At 50.9% G+C, this 14,365-nt stretch overlaps 1 protein-coding gene across 3 annotated transcripts; it reads left to right on the plus strand.

The window, feature by feature from the left end:
• The first annotated feature begins 125 nt into the window (after positions 1-125).
• Positions 126-14,096, plus strand: SPRY4 (sprouty RTK signaling antagonist 4). Of its 3 annotated transcripts, none has more exons than XM_055332453.1 (2): positions 126-288; positions 9,437-14,096. In XM_055332453.1, the coding sequence occupies exon 2, from the start codon at positions 9,484-9,486 to the stop codon at positions 10,381-10,383; it is 900 nt and encodes a 299-aa protein (XP_055188428.1). In that variant the 5' UTR covers positions 126-288; positions 9,437-9,483; the 3' UTR covers positions 10,384-14,096. The 3 variants fall into 3 exon arrangements, with proteins under 3 accessions (XP_055188428.1, XP_055188427.1, XP_055188429.1); XM_055332452.1 differs by lacking the exon at positions 126-288 and adding an exon at positions 2,506-2,689; XM_055332454.1 differs by lacking the exon at positions 126-288 and adding an exon at positions 2,726-2,772.
• Positions 14,097-14,365: the final 269 nt, after the last annotated feature.

A 14,365-nucleotide genomic window follows, 5' to 3' on the forward strand; every position in this document is an offset into this window, starting at 1 on the left:
CGCGCGGGGTCTCTTGTGCCCACCCATTCATAGAATCGCGAATGCAGCGCGTGCGCACTGGAGCTCCCTTCCCTCCCATTCATAAAAAAGCCATTTTCCCAGGCAGTGGTTGCAACACCGCCGCGGAGGCAGCGAGAGGAGCTGACAGCGCGGAGCTGGCGCGCGGGGCGCAAGGAGTCCTCTCGGTTCCTCCCGCCGACGTCTGCGTGAACAGCGGCGTCTGACCCTCCCGGCTTCGGGGATTTACACAGGCGTGGAGCAATGCTTGTGGTTCTGCGGCTCCTCAAAGTAAGTCCCTGGCCGGTTTCGGGATCCGAAAGTACCCCCTCTGAGTCGCGACACGACTCCCCCGCCGGCTGGGGCAAATGGTGCGCTATTTCTAGGCGCGCCTCAGTGTTCCTTCCCTCTCCCTGCGCCTCCTCGAGCCGCTGCGGTGCGCCGCAGCTCCCCAACGCCCTCGGCTGGGCCGGCTCGGCGCCGGGGGTGTTCACAGCCTGGCATCGGACTTTCCGACCCCGGGGCATTGCCAAGCCCGGCTTCCCCACTCCGAGACTCCGAAAGCCCCGTGCGTGTCCCGGGAGTTTGCCTCTGGCCTGGTTTCTTCCCTCCTGCCTCGAGCGCTGGAATGGGAGGCTCTGGGCTCGGTCAGGAGCCACCTCTTGGGTCCGGCGGGCGCTCTTGCCTTGGGCGGCTTGCCCACCCCGGGCTCCGTGCCCACGGTGCCAGCTCTGCCCAGATCTCCCCCAGCCCACTGCAGCGGCCTATGCTCGACGTAGGTTTTTCTTTTCCCTTCGGAGTCGTGAGGGACTGGGTTTTCTACCCTTCTGCCTCCCCCTCGATGGTCACACGGGGATGGCCCGGGACTGGGCATTTCTGCTCCCTCTCTGGCGAGGCGGTTCCTCGCCGTCTGACCTTTGCTCTGCTGCTGCATTTTATGCTGTGCAACTACCTTGCAGTTGCCTTCCCCTTCCCCGGCCTCTGCAGGGCCAGACGCTCCTCGGCCTCCTCGTGCCTCCCTTCTCCGGGCACCGAGCTGTGCCAGGCCCCGGGGCCTGGCCGCGCTGGGGCTGTGGTGGGGGCTGAAGGTGCGTTTACATAACGCCGGGCCTGTGGGAGCTGGAGAAAGAGGTTACATGCGTAGGAGAGATAAGGTTCCCGCTTTCCCTCCTTCTTGGTGGTACCAGGCTTGACATCACCGAGCAGAGAGAGGATAGAGACGGTACGTTCTGAAAATTCTGAATCTCCAAGGCCACAGGGGTAAAGAAGGGGGGCAAAGGCGGGTTTGGGCAGCCAGGGCAGCTGGAGCTTGGCTTCATCACTGGGGCCAGGGCTGCGCCCAGTTCCCCCTCCATGAAGACGATCAAAAAGCATTTAGACAGTAGCAGCTCTTGTGCAATAAGACAATTTCTCAATTCTCTTTGATTGGGGCTGGGGGTTGTGGGCAGAGAAGGCAAGGGAGGCGAAAATGGTTGCTCGGCTTGACGGCTGAGTGATGGACGGAGAAGCAAACTGGGCTGCAGGGGCTGGATGGTGGTGATTAGAGGGGAGAGCTGCTGGCTGCCTCATTCACCAGCTGCTGGATGGGCATCCATATTGCCAAGGCTCGGTGAGGGCAGGAGGCTGCGTTCTGCCCCATTGAGGCTCCAGGAACCCCCAGGCATGGTTAGTGTTGAGAGGAAAGGTGTGGGTTCAGTGGGGTGCCCAGGTCAGTGGGAACCCCCACTTTCCTGCCTCCAAATTAGTGGCGTGATTCTCCAGTTTGTGGGGAGGGGCGGGAGCAAGTGCATGCCTGTCTGGTTAGCTGACCAAGGCTCTCCAATCTTTCTGAGGAGCCTCTTGGGGCTACAAAAGCTGGAAGGTGAAGGCCTAGAGCATTTGAAAGAAATATGGCCTTATCAATCTTAGTAAAGCTCACTCTGGCCTGAGGCCCTACCCAATATTGCACTGCTGATTTCACAATGTTTAGATTTTTCTGGATCTCACGAATGGAGCGTAAACATCTGAAATCTTCAGTTTTTTTCCTTTAGTCTTTGAGTGTAGGGTAGACTAGGAAAGGGAATGCTGCAGTTGACCCCTTCAGCTCTGTTTCAGCAGAAGGGTTGGAAAAGATGTAGACTTGTCTACAGTGAAATCTGTAGTCCTCTTTGCCAGCCCTTGGGAGCAACCTCATTTGCCAGCAGGCTTCAGACAAATCCATTAATGTGAGCCATGCACACAGTGATCAACCAAGATGCTGCATTTGGCCAGTACCTGGTAGGAGGCATTTTGATGGCATATTTCTGAAATCTTGATGGACAAATGTTGCCCAGTTAGGGTGAGGAAGACTCCTAAGACCTCTCTTATTCCTTTTTTAGATTCTGAACTCAGAAGTCATTCCTCTTTTTGTGGAATGATAATCCTCCTCATTCCCACGACCTTTTCCAGATTACCATCATTTTGAAATGACAGCATTTCCTTAAAGCTTTGGTTAGGCTTGGTGGGAGGGGACCGAACACAGAGACTAGAATGATTCCTGGCTAAAGCAGGACAGAAACTAGGAACTGGTGATCATTGGGAGCTTACAGGTGCCATTTTTGTTTTAATTCTTCCAGAATAGGTGGAGAGGTGAGGCTCTTTGGAATTCCACACTCTGCGGCATATTTTGGGACCCACTTCTCCATCTCCATCCCCATGTCCCATTCCCACTCTGGTAAGCCTGACAGTAGCCTCTGCCTAGAGGTTTGGCTGACTTGAATAACCAATGAAGGCAGCTTTCCAAAACAAAATTTGAAAGTAAGTGATTTAAAAAGAAAGGGGAGAAAAAGCACCTATTAACACCTTCAGAAGTGGCCCTTGAGGCATACTGCACCCTACAGTTTAATAGTTTGGGATAACACATGGGGACTTCTCATCCAGTTCCTGATGCTAAACCCCTTGGTGTGACATCTAACCCCAAGCTTGGGGCCCCCAGAGCATTTTTCTTTCCTTAGGCCATCCTCTTGGGTAGGACCCAGATGCGTGTACCAAGGAGGTTTGGAAAGGAGCCCACTTTCTTTAGTCAAAAAAGTTAACTGTTCTTAGAGAGCCAAGGCATTTAATCTGGTTCTGAATCCAGAGTGCCTGTCATGTTGATCCTACAGCGTTGGAAGTTCCTTTGTGAGGAGAACTTAGAAGAGGAGTCTTGCACAAACCTGGACATAGGGATACAGTTGAAAAAATTGGATTTGGGATTGTAACCATGAAAGCCTTCTTAAGGAAGGGGGGAAGAGCAAGAGTGGAAAGGTTCCATCTCATGGCAAACCTTGATTCCCCCTGATAGAAGGGAAAGCAGTGACCCACTGGGATATATTTTCAGTCTTTAAAAAGAGCTGGAGAAAGGAGGCAGTGATGAGAATAGCAACATACAGAAAACTATTACTCCTTTCAGACCATACTAGAGGCCAGGTCAGAGCAGATGAGGAGCTAGGAAACCTGCTAAGCTTGGACCTTAGTCTCTTCCACTGCAGAGTTGGGGAGGGGTGGGGTGGGTAGAGGCTTCCCAAGAGGGCTGTGCTGTGCTGGGCACCTCATCCAAGGACCTAGTAGTAAGGGAGCCACTTCCTACACAGGAGGTGTGGGGTGTTACATGATGTAAGAGGCGGGGTATTCTTGGCTCTCAGGGGTCTGGGGCTACCCTGCAGATCCGCACAGCTGACAAGGCTGGGGATATATCCCGGATATGTGGCTGGGTTTAAGAGGCTCCACCATTCAGCTGTGATCATGATTGTTTTTTCCAAGGACAGACCGTGGAGGAAGCAAGGGCACTGGGGAGGGAGCACAGATGTCCTGGATCTAGTGGAGAAGGGAAGAGGCCGTTCTGGGGCAGGTGGCCATTTGCAAAAGAGTGCTGCTGTCCCTTGTCCAGTAGTCTTTCTTTTTCTGGTTAGGAGAAGGAGGAGGGAGTGGTCATCTGCCCCATCCCAGAAGTAAGCTAAAATCTATTATTAGGAATCTATGGTGAAGGGTGGTGAGATAAATGATCTTGGTGTGAGAGGGGGCCCTCCCCTGGGGGGTCTAGGTTTCTGGTCCCCTCCAAACTTTACTGTGGACAAACCGTGCTTGTGACTAACAGGCTTCATCTAGCCCTGTTCTTTCCTCACTCTTGACCTCTAGTATCTCTTTAAGGGGATCTTGAAACCAACTTTTAAAGCCAGTTAGAACAGCCCAGAGCCAAGTGCAGCAAGACCTCTCAGACTCCTCCCTGCTAGTGCTGGGGCTTTGCTGCTCAGCTGACTGGTTGTGGATGAGAATAGGAGTGAGTTGGGAACTGCTAGATTGTGACGGGACAAAGGGACGAAAAGCAGCTGTTTTCTTTGGTGATCTCTAACGGATTATGGCCAGAGGTGAGCTCCTTAGGGCTGGGGGAGCCACAAGGATTCTCAGACAAATCCAGCTGCGTCAGTGCTTTGTTTTCCACAGGGGCTGTTCTCTGAAGAGATGCAGAGTTGGTCTTCCTCAGTGGGGTGTAAGGAAGGCAGGTCCCTGGTTTTCCTCACCACCACCCTACCTCCCCACACACACCTTTTAAGGTCTTTTTGAAGCAATACGTCATGATTTGGTTGGAGTTTAATTAACTAACCCGGGATGGTGTCCCAAAGAATCAAGTGGTAGTGGTGGGTGGAGTCCCTGACAGCCTAGAGGCCTTTTCTTCTGAACTGATAAAGGGTTAAGCAACCTTCCCTGGAAGGACCTGCCTGCCTGCCTACCCTGAATGGAGCAGTGCAGAAATGACCCATTCATTCAGAGCCTTTTGCCGGTCTGTCATGTGCTGTCCTATAGTTTTGAAAGCACAATTGTCAGGTTTTCCACGTATTTCCTAACTCCTCTTCCCAGGGTAAGTTAAGGGGAAGTGGTGGGTGGGTGGCATGAGCCTTTCACACGTCCCTTTATTCCTTTCAGCCCGCCTGTCTTGTGAGGTCTGCATCCAGATGCTTAGCCCCTCCCACAGGTACGAACACCACAGACCCGCCGAGCGGCCAAGACAGGACTATGCTCTGGGCTTTTTACTATCCTGCTGATTCAGTATTCCGGGGCTGTCCTCTGGCTTCCTCGTACTCAGGCCCCTCCCTCCCTTCCCCACAGACCTCGGACAGAAAGCCCCATCTGAGAATGTGCCCTGGGGACCCTTACGTTCAGCTTTGTAGGAGAGGGAGGGAACTCCCTCCCGTTCCAGCGCTTCCTTTCAGAGACTGCTTTGTGGTGAGATCCTACAAGTGAGACTTTAAAAAAAAAAAACTGAAAATGAACACACGTAGTAACATAGCAGTGTATGAGGTGACAGAAGGGATGGCAAAGAAAACTGAAATGGAAGCAAAGGTAACTTGAGCTCTGGGCCGATCTGTGATGACCGATTTCAAACCCCCAGCCTCCAAGCCAGTCTGCTGTAACCCCTGCTGGTTTGGTTAAGAGCCTGAAGAGGCTCCCTGAGGGCTGGTGGCAGACTGGGGAGACTAGTAGACTTCATGGCTGTGAATGTGATTGGTGCTTTTCCTGCTTTCACATGAATACCCAGGGGGTACTGTAAGGGCTGGGGGGTTGAGGCTGCAGGCTCTGCAGCCTTTGCTGCCTGGGTTAGAATCTTGTCCTGATCACTTAACGTGCAGGGATGACCCTTTGTTCTTCTTTTCTTCCTTGCATAATGTGTTATTCTCCAAGGTGAGATGGGGTGAGGATTAAATGAGAAAATCACTGAGGGCTTAACACAGGCCGCCTGATTCGAAGATATGTTTCATAAATATTCGCTGCTTCCACAACTATTACTATTTATTATGAGAAGTTGGGAGTGGAGGTAAAAGTTTCCTTTCCTCATGCTAATCCATAATAATGCCACCTAAAACTTGATAGAGGTGCTTCTCTAAGTGGAGTGCTGGCTTTGTTTCTCTGGCCACAGTCTTCCAAATTGGCTATCAGTCTTCCAGAAAGCCTAAATGAGGCAAAGCCTCCTCTCTCCTATTTATATTATAAATCTCTTCCTTCCTTGCAGGGGAAGCAGAGAGTACATATTAAACTGCACTTAAGTTCATCAGCACTGCTTAAGACTGGAAGCTGGGTGTGTCCCAGTGAGTAGAGATTGATCTTCTAAAACCAACTGGGGGTTGGGGTTTTGTTGTTGTTGTTGTTGTTGTTTTGAGACTTCATTTAGCTATGTGAGGGGTCATCAAATAGGCTGCTCGGGAAGTAGTTTTTCTTTGTCAGCCAAATGAATTCAACCCTCCTCTAGAAATCCCTGCTAATGGGGAAGTAAGGCAATGAGGCTTGAGGAGGGTTTTGAGCACTGCAGCTCTGAGGCAGCCATGGGTTTTTGCTGAGCTGGTGGCCAGAAGGAATCAGGCATCAGGGTTATGATAGGGAAGATGCATTTTGGAATATGCCTGCTAGAGCCATCTTGGGTGCATGTCCCAAGAGAGCTAAGTCATCCTGGACCAAGTTCCCATCTCCATGTCTGGCCCCAACTGCAAGCCCAGATGTTGACAGCTACTTCTGGAGGGTGATGGGAACCTGCTAAGGCCAACATCCCATTGCCTGCAGCTGCTGCACCCACCCTGGCATCCTGGTGGGACTTTTCCATTAATGTGCCTTCTGATTCTAGGGCATATTAAAATCCTTGAGCATTGCCCATGCCCCCCCCCTTTTTTTTTAAGATTTTATTTATTTATTCATGAGAGACACAGAGAGCGAGAATGGCAGAGACAAAGGCAAAGGGAGAAGCAAGCTCCATGCAGGGCACCTGACGTGGAACTCAATCCCGGGACTCCAGGATCACGCCCTGGGCTGGAGGTGGCACTAAACCGCTGAGTCACCGGGCTGCCCATCCTTTTGTTTTATCTACAAAAAATATGTGACTGTTTTTTAAGAATTCCAGGAATACAACTGGGGAAAGAGGAGCAAATAATTCTCTTCTTTTCCCTTACTCTTTCCAAGCGTGGTAGGTCCCAATCCTAGTCTGAAGAGACAAAAAACCCAACTACATGGGGCAATACTGCCACTGACAGTTCTGTTGACAGGACCCTGAGCATTCATGACCCAAGCTTCTGGAAAAGGGAATCATGTTGTCTTTGTCCAGGGTGGGGATTCTGGCTGAGGTGCCAGAGAGTCTTCTATGCTTCCATCAGCATTTTCCATTCTGAAGCCCAGTCACACCTTTTCCTCCAGGCAAAGTCCCCATGGCAGGGAACTGGGGCCCCCAACCCTTGTCTGTTGACCCTAAACCTATTTCTAGAAGCAAAGCTTTGGAGTCCCTGCAAAGAATAAATGGGCTAAGGTAGCATTCCTTGAAGTTATGCCCAGTGCATGGTTGCCTGGATTCTTGAAACAACTCCTCTCCATAGATGAATATTTCATATCCCCCCATCCAGCCCTGGACCCTGACCACAAGGTCTCCACAGGAGAATGCCTTGGAAAATGACCATTCTTGGTGGTAGAAATGCCAGACACTTAAAGCTAACCCTGCACAGGGAAGCCTCCCATTTGAAAAAGATGCTCTCCTTTCACCTGGAGGGAATGTGGAGACAGGAGACAGGTGTTGCCATTAAACAGACTTTCTCCAACATGGAAAAAACTGCACAGAAGTCCCAGCATCTTTTAAGTAGGTAGAGCCATGGGAGCAAAGCCAATAGCACTTGCCCTATGCATATGGGAAATAACAGTTGACCGAGCAATGAGCCTTATGGAAAAGACTTGATGCTTTCTTGCATTAGAAGCCCTTCCCCAACAATTTTACCATTTCTGATCAAATACTGTTTCCAAGTAAGGGAGTATAAAATTGAGTTGCCCTAAATGCCTTTTTCCACCTGCCTCTTCATTCCTCAGTGTAGACGTTGATAAGTATGGATGACTCACCTGGGACAAGGTGTCCTTCCCCTATTTTAAGACCATTATCTTTCCCTTCTGTTTACACCTTGTTCTGTCTCACACCCCACCCCCTAGTGGACTCTTCCCAGAGTCTAATTTTTCTCTTGGGTTCCAAATTGCGTCCCCTTGGGCAGAGGTCTTGGCCTTCTGCTGCTATTTCTTTAAATTGATCTCCAGCCGAATTCCGAATGTAAAGGTCAGCAGGCGAGGAAATGGCACTTCTAATAGAAAACAATGTGCACTTTCTAAATTTGAACCAAGTCGTTTCCGCTCTTTGATTTAAGTGACTTCCTGGGGTTCCGTGTCAGGCATTGCAGTTGAATCTCTGGCGGGATTCCAACTTAAAATTGCACTCTCTCGGTGAAATTAGAAACTGATCCAGAGTTGGCTTAGCTATTCTAGTAAATAGCATTTAGGCTGAAGATTCAGCTCAGCACTTGGAAATGGGTGATGTGAGTGCCCCTCAAGAGGATTTCCCATCCAAGTTGTCAGAAGTGCACCTAGCCGGGGGTTATTAGCCACTGGAGGTTGCTGCCCTTAGAAGTGGTAGTAATAAGTTAATATCCTGGATGTGCAGGCATCACATACATCCCTTCCTTCTCTTGTGACTATCTGAAATAAAGGCTTTTGTTTATCAAGCTGAAATACTCTGTGGGAGCTTATAGGGGCGATCTGTTACGGTCACCTCATCCTCAGCACAATGCCTGGCACAGTCCTTTCGGTGTTCAGGAAAAAAAAAGCTGATGCACTCTAGAACAATGACAGATTACTGGCAGGCATGATGCTAGGTAATGGGTAGCATTTTCTCATTTAATCCTCACAAGAACCCATTTTAAGGATGACAAAACTAAGGCACACTGCCAGGCAGCAGTGAGAATTCAAACTTGGATCTGATTCCAGAGCCTGTGTTTATAACCACTGAGCTATCTTTCTTAAAAATAGAGTATATTTCACAGCCCTCACAAGAATGGGTTTTATTTTTTTTTTTTAATTTTTATTTATTTATGATAGTCACACACACAGAGAGAGAGAGAGGCAGAGACACAGGCAGAGGGAGAAGCAGGCTCCATGCACCAGGAGCCCGACGTGGGATTCGATCCCGGGTCTCCAGGATCGCGCCCTGGGCCAAAGGCAGGCGCCAAACCGCTGCGCCACCCAGGGATCCCAAGAATGGGTTTTAACAGGCTAGGCTTGAACTCCTGCTGATTTCGGTTGACTTTTGTGTGCCTTTGTACAAGTTACTTTGAACATTCCTTTTCTGTAACTAGAGGAGGGATAATAATAGTAGTTACATTTTAGAGGGAAGAGTCAATGACGTAATATATATGGTGCTTAGCAGAGTGCGTGGCTCATTAAGTGCTAAATAAGTCTTATTTCTACCACTCTCTATTAATTGTTATTATTAATCATCTAAGCCTCGATGCTGGAGAGTTGACTGAGAGAATCCAGTTCTCATTTCATTTGGACCCCCCAGGACCTGATGGGGGGTGGGGGTGTTAACAGGCCAAGTACTGATGCCTGGAATCCACTCTTTCTTCCTTTTCCCCACCTCCTCCCCCCCCCCCAGGGCCCCTAGAAGCCTGTTCCTCTGCACAGTCCAGGACCTCCAGCCCCATGGAGCCCCCGATCCCACAGAGCGTCCCCTTGACTCCCAGCTCAGTCATGGTCCAGCCCCTACTTGACAGCCGTATGCCCCACGGCCGCCTCCAACACCCACTCACCATCCTCCCCATCGACCAGATGAAGACCAGCCACGTGGAGAATGACTACATAGACAACCCCGGCCTGGTGCCCCCCATTGGCCCTAAGAGGACCCGGGGTGGAGCCCTAGAGTTGGCCCCGACGCCTGCCCGCTGCGACCAGGACATCACCCACCACTGGATCTCCTTCAGCGGGCGCCCCAGCTCTGTGAGCAGCAGCAGCAGCACATCCTCCGACCAGCGGCTCTTGGACCACATGGCACCACCACCCGTGGCCGATCAGGCCTCCCCAAGGGCTGTGCGCATCCAGCCCAAGGTGGTCCACTGCAAGCCACTGGACCTCAAGGGCCCGACGGCGCCACCTGAGCTGGACAAGCACTTCTTGCTGTGTGAGGCCTGTGGGAAGTGTAAGTGCAAGGAGTGCGCATCCCCCCGGACACTGCCCTCCTGCTGGGTCTGCAACCAGGAATGCCTGTGCTCAGCCCAGACCCTGGTCAACTACGGCACCTGCATGTGCCTGGTGCAAGGCGTCTTCTACCACTGTACCAACGAGGACGATGAGGGTTCCTGCGCGGACCACCCCTGCTCCTGCTCCCGCTCAAACTGCTGCGCCCGCTGGTCCTTCATGGGCGCCCTCTCCCTGGTGCTGCCGTGCCTGCTCTGTTACCTGCCTGCCACCGGCTGCGTGAAGCTGGCCCAGCGTGGCTACGACCGCCTGCGCCGCCCCGGCTGCCGCTGCAAGCACACGAACAGCGTCATCTGCAAGGCAGCTGCTGGGGATGCCACGGCCGGCAGACCCGACAAGCCCTTCTGACGCTGTGGGCTGAAGCCCCCGCGCTCCCCGTGAAAACCTGGTTCCCTCTGACACCTGAGAAGACCAGGACCAGGCGAGGCCAGAGGTTTCAGTGTCCTGGGGCTGCTTGCTGGTCTGCCCACTCCCACCCTCAGCTTCTGAAGATACGGAGACCACCACTGCCCACCCACTCTTCCCCAAGAGGATGAAGAAGCACTTTGGGTTTTGTTTTTTTGTTTTTTCAGGGTCCTGGAACTTTATGGCAGACAGACAGTGGCAGGGGCGTGGAGTGGTTAGCAGGGGGCAGGGAGGGGATTTTTCTTTTTCAGAAGACGGAACACAGATGTGGACACATATCCGGAAGTTGCAGCTGCTTGAATGCCTTCCCAGTCCCTCCTTCCCCCTCTCCCCCTATCTTCCATTCTCTTTGGCTGCTGGGAAGAATCACTAACTGAGTGACCAAGGGACCTTTGAAGAAGACCCTTGAAACCCTGACGTGTATACTTTTCCTCCTCCCCCAGCCCCCCAGGTTGCCCCAATAGCTTGGGGAAGGCGAAGACCATGGCAATCCCTGTTGTATATACTTGGGACACTCCCCCACCCCCCTGCCAAGAGCAGAGGCCGGCCAGTGTGTCCAGGCCTCCTTCCCCACTCCACCTCCCTGAAGCCGCAAATGGATTTAGGAGCCACTACACAGTGCATTTCTCCCTTACAACTTCATCACTAACTCTTGGGGGTGTTCAGCTCATAACACCGTCCTTCGGTTCTTACCGAGTCACAGACTCACCTGCCACTATGTGTCCCAAGTTCTCTTTACCCAGATCCTTTCCAGAAATTTTGTGGGTAGAGAAGACTGGGACGGCACATGCGAGACCAAATATCATTTTGCCAATGAGTCTGAGGCTGTGGTCTCTGGATCCAGTCATTATGTTTTTATAGAACAATTAAACCAGATGCTATAACGGTGTTTTAAAAGAAACAATAACGAAACATTTGCTTCCTTTTGGGCCACCCCCAGGAAGGGCTGATTTCAAAATCTGGGGGGCAAGCAACCTCAAGGAACACAGTCCCCCTTCCCACCAAGAAGAGGATTTTAACAGCAAAGAAGAGAGGCAACACCTCCCACTGGCAGAGCGACGGTAGAGCCAAGCTGGGTGTGCGTTTCTTCTCTTCTGATTCTGCTGCTTGCTGTCATAGCCTTTTGTGTACAGTGATGTGTCTGTATCTTTAATGTAAATAGACAGATGATGAAAAAAGAGTCTATTTTAGTGTTAGGAAGCCCTGGCGGGGGAGGAAGAAGAGCAAGGGAGGTGGGAGATTCTCCAGGGGCTTTTTGGGATTGAGCCCTGCTTCTGTGCGTGGCCACACCACCCCTCCCAACAGCCCCCAAAGACGTAGCAACTCTCTCTCAAGGTGCTAAAGGACTCAAAAGTGCAGCACGTCCAGTGGGTAGGTACTTGTTGCATGCAAAAGCTGTATTGTGTCTGGTCCTTCCTCCCCAGCCATTGCGCAGGGGTTTTTGCTTCCTGTGATATTTTGTGTGTCGTCCCACCCCTGTGAGAGGAAGTGGCCTGGGTCTATAAAGCTACCCCAGGTGAACCTGGAATTGCAGAAGGCAGACCATGTGTAGCATTTCCAGTTTGTTCTGTAGGAACAGAACCGCCTCCAGGAAGGAGGCAAGGAGGCAGGTAGCTGTGATTGGCATGCACCCAATGCTTCTCAAGGACTTTTTTTTTCCTTCTTGAAGACTCTTAGTAACATCTTATGATTTAGAATAAGTTAATCGTAACCGTAGGTATTTATTGATTGGAGGAAAGGAGGGGAGGGTCTTATTATTTTAGGCTTTATTTATGTAACATTTGCTAGCTTGTAAAAAGTATGAAATATTGCATCTGCGTTTCCTAAGGCTGATTCATGTAGCTACCCTTGCCACAGTCATGATGGATGTATAGATGTTCTTGCACAAATAGGAGGGAATGGTAGGGAAAACATTTGGCTAACCACTTTTGCTAATTGAATGTATCAGATGCGTACTGAAGGGACTGGAGACGTTTTCCTCAGAACAGGTGTGCAGAGGTCACCCCCAAAACGGAAGGGCACGCGTCCACTCTTGGCAAGGCCTCAGAAGTTTTCCCACGGCCCCTCTCAAATGTCTCCATGGGAAACTTGACCCAGTGGCAAGTTGCACTTTGGTGATCTTGGTGTTCTACACACCCATTCTGTGGAGAATTGATTTACATAAGCTGTGTATACACACACACACAAACTACACACCGACCCCACCGACCCTCTATCTACACAGACCCTGTTTCCTGGCAAACAGCCTCCCGACCCCTGATGAACCCTGACTTTTGTGTACATAGTTGTAAACACAGATTTTTCTGGTTTGGGTTTTCTTTTTTCTTTTTTTCTTTGCCCTGTTCTGGCTTGTTCTTTTTGGTTTGCATTTAACCTGCTAGATGGATGTGTGCCGAGCTCCTGGTGCCCCCTGTGTTCAGTGGTAAGGGAAGCAGTGAAGCAGCTTTGGTTCTCCCAGCTCTGTTGCAGGGCAAGCCCTCAGCATGTTCTTCTTGGCTTCTTGGCAAAAAAACAAGACTGGCTTGCCCATGGGCCTTGGGGGCCAGGCAAGGGCCACTGAGGGACTGAACGCTCAGAAACCTGACACATTTCTCTGGGTGCTTCTGGCTGATTGTGTTTTTGTCAGCAGCGGCTTGCTTGGCTGGATTATGTCTCGTTTTAACCTTTTTTGAAAAGAGCCAGCTGGTTCCCACTTCATTCAACCTGGGATGGGTGGTGGTTCTGCCTGGAACAGAGGGTAAGGTCCATAAGCCTGGGTCCAGGACACCTGTCCTAGTGGGCCGTGGCTGCTCCCACCCTGAGGGTGGGTCTGTGAAGGCCCAACACTCCCAAGAAGTACCCTGAGAACTGGCTCTAGGGTAGCCAAGACCTTCCAGATAGATGTTGGAGTGCAACCAAGGCTTCTCATAGTCCCTGGCTGGAAGGAGGTGAAGACCAATTCCCGCTGCTCGCATGGGCCCCTTGATAGCCAACAGAAGTGGAAGACCTTCACGTGATATGTCTAGATCTTTCAGCATTGTGAAGTCTGTGTGGGTCCCCAAGTGTACGCCAAGTGGGGCCCAGTTAGATAAAGACTGGCCCAAGGTTGCACAACAGAGAAGGTACTGGTCAGAACCAAGCATCCAGATTTCATCGTCTCGAAGCTTCGTAGTCTCCCACGCTGCCCCAGGAGATGGCTGATGGAGGCCGGGCAGCACGACTTTGCACTGCACCAGTTCACTAGGGCATCACCCAAGCTTCACCGGCCTTCTGGTTCATGCCTTCGGTAAGCACTTCCATGCCCTCTGCTTACTGTGACAGTTGATGACAAATCTTGCGCTGCCATTTTTGCTGTGTGGTGTCTTCTCTTGCTTTCCTTCTTACCACCCCACAGTCTGGTTTCGTGTTACAAACAGAAAAGCTGTTCCGAGGTTCCCACCTCACCACATTCCTACTTCTTCTGGTCCCTCTTCATGTAGCCCCTTCTCATCCCACAACAAAAGTTACCACAGAAGGTTTCCTTTGTATAGAATATTTATTTTGAAGCTCTATTTTAATAGTATTTATTTTAGAAAGTCTACTATTGTAAGAGTTCTTCTGTTTGTGAAGAAAAAAACAAGTTAAAAACTGAATGTACTGATCTAGAAAATATATATAAATATATATTGTTAAATATACACAGGACTGCCGTTTCTTGTGTGTTTGTGTTCACATCCCCAACATCCTCACCCAGCAAGACTCTGCATGAGTTTGTCAACACACATCAAGGGGAAATGCAGCCCTGGCTCTGGCAGGACAAAGGGGCAGAGAGGGGGCCTCCTGCCACAGTGGTCCCTCGGTCTGCCTCTGGGACGCCCTCCTACCCACTAGAGGAAAGCCTCACTTTCTTGTATAGATGACTTCTGCCAGAGGCTGCTAACTCTTCCTCGCCTACACAGGAGTGACT

The sequence above is a fragment of the Nyctereutes procyonoides genome, unplaced genomic scaffold, assembly GCF_905146905.1.
Source record: "Nyctereutes procyonoides isolate TBG_1078 unplaced genomic scaffold, NYPRO_anot_genome, whole genome shotgun sequence".
In the NCBI taxonomy this organism is placed as follows: domain Eukaryota; kingdom Metazoa; phylum Chordata; class Mammalia; order Carnivora; family Canidae; genus Nyctereutes; species Nyctereutes procyonoides.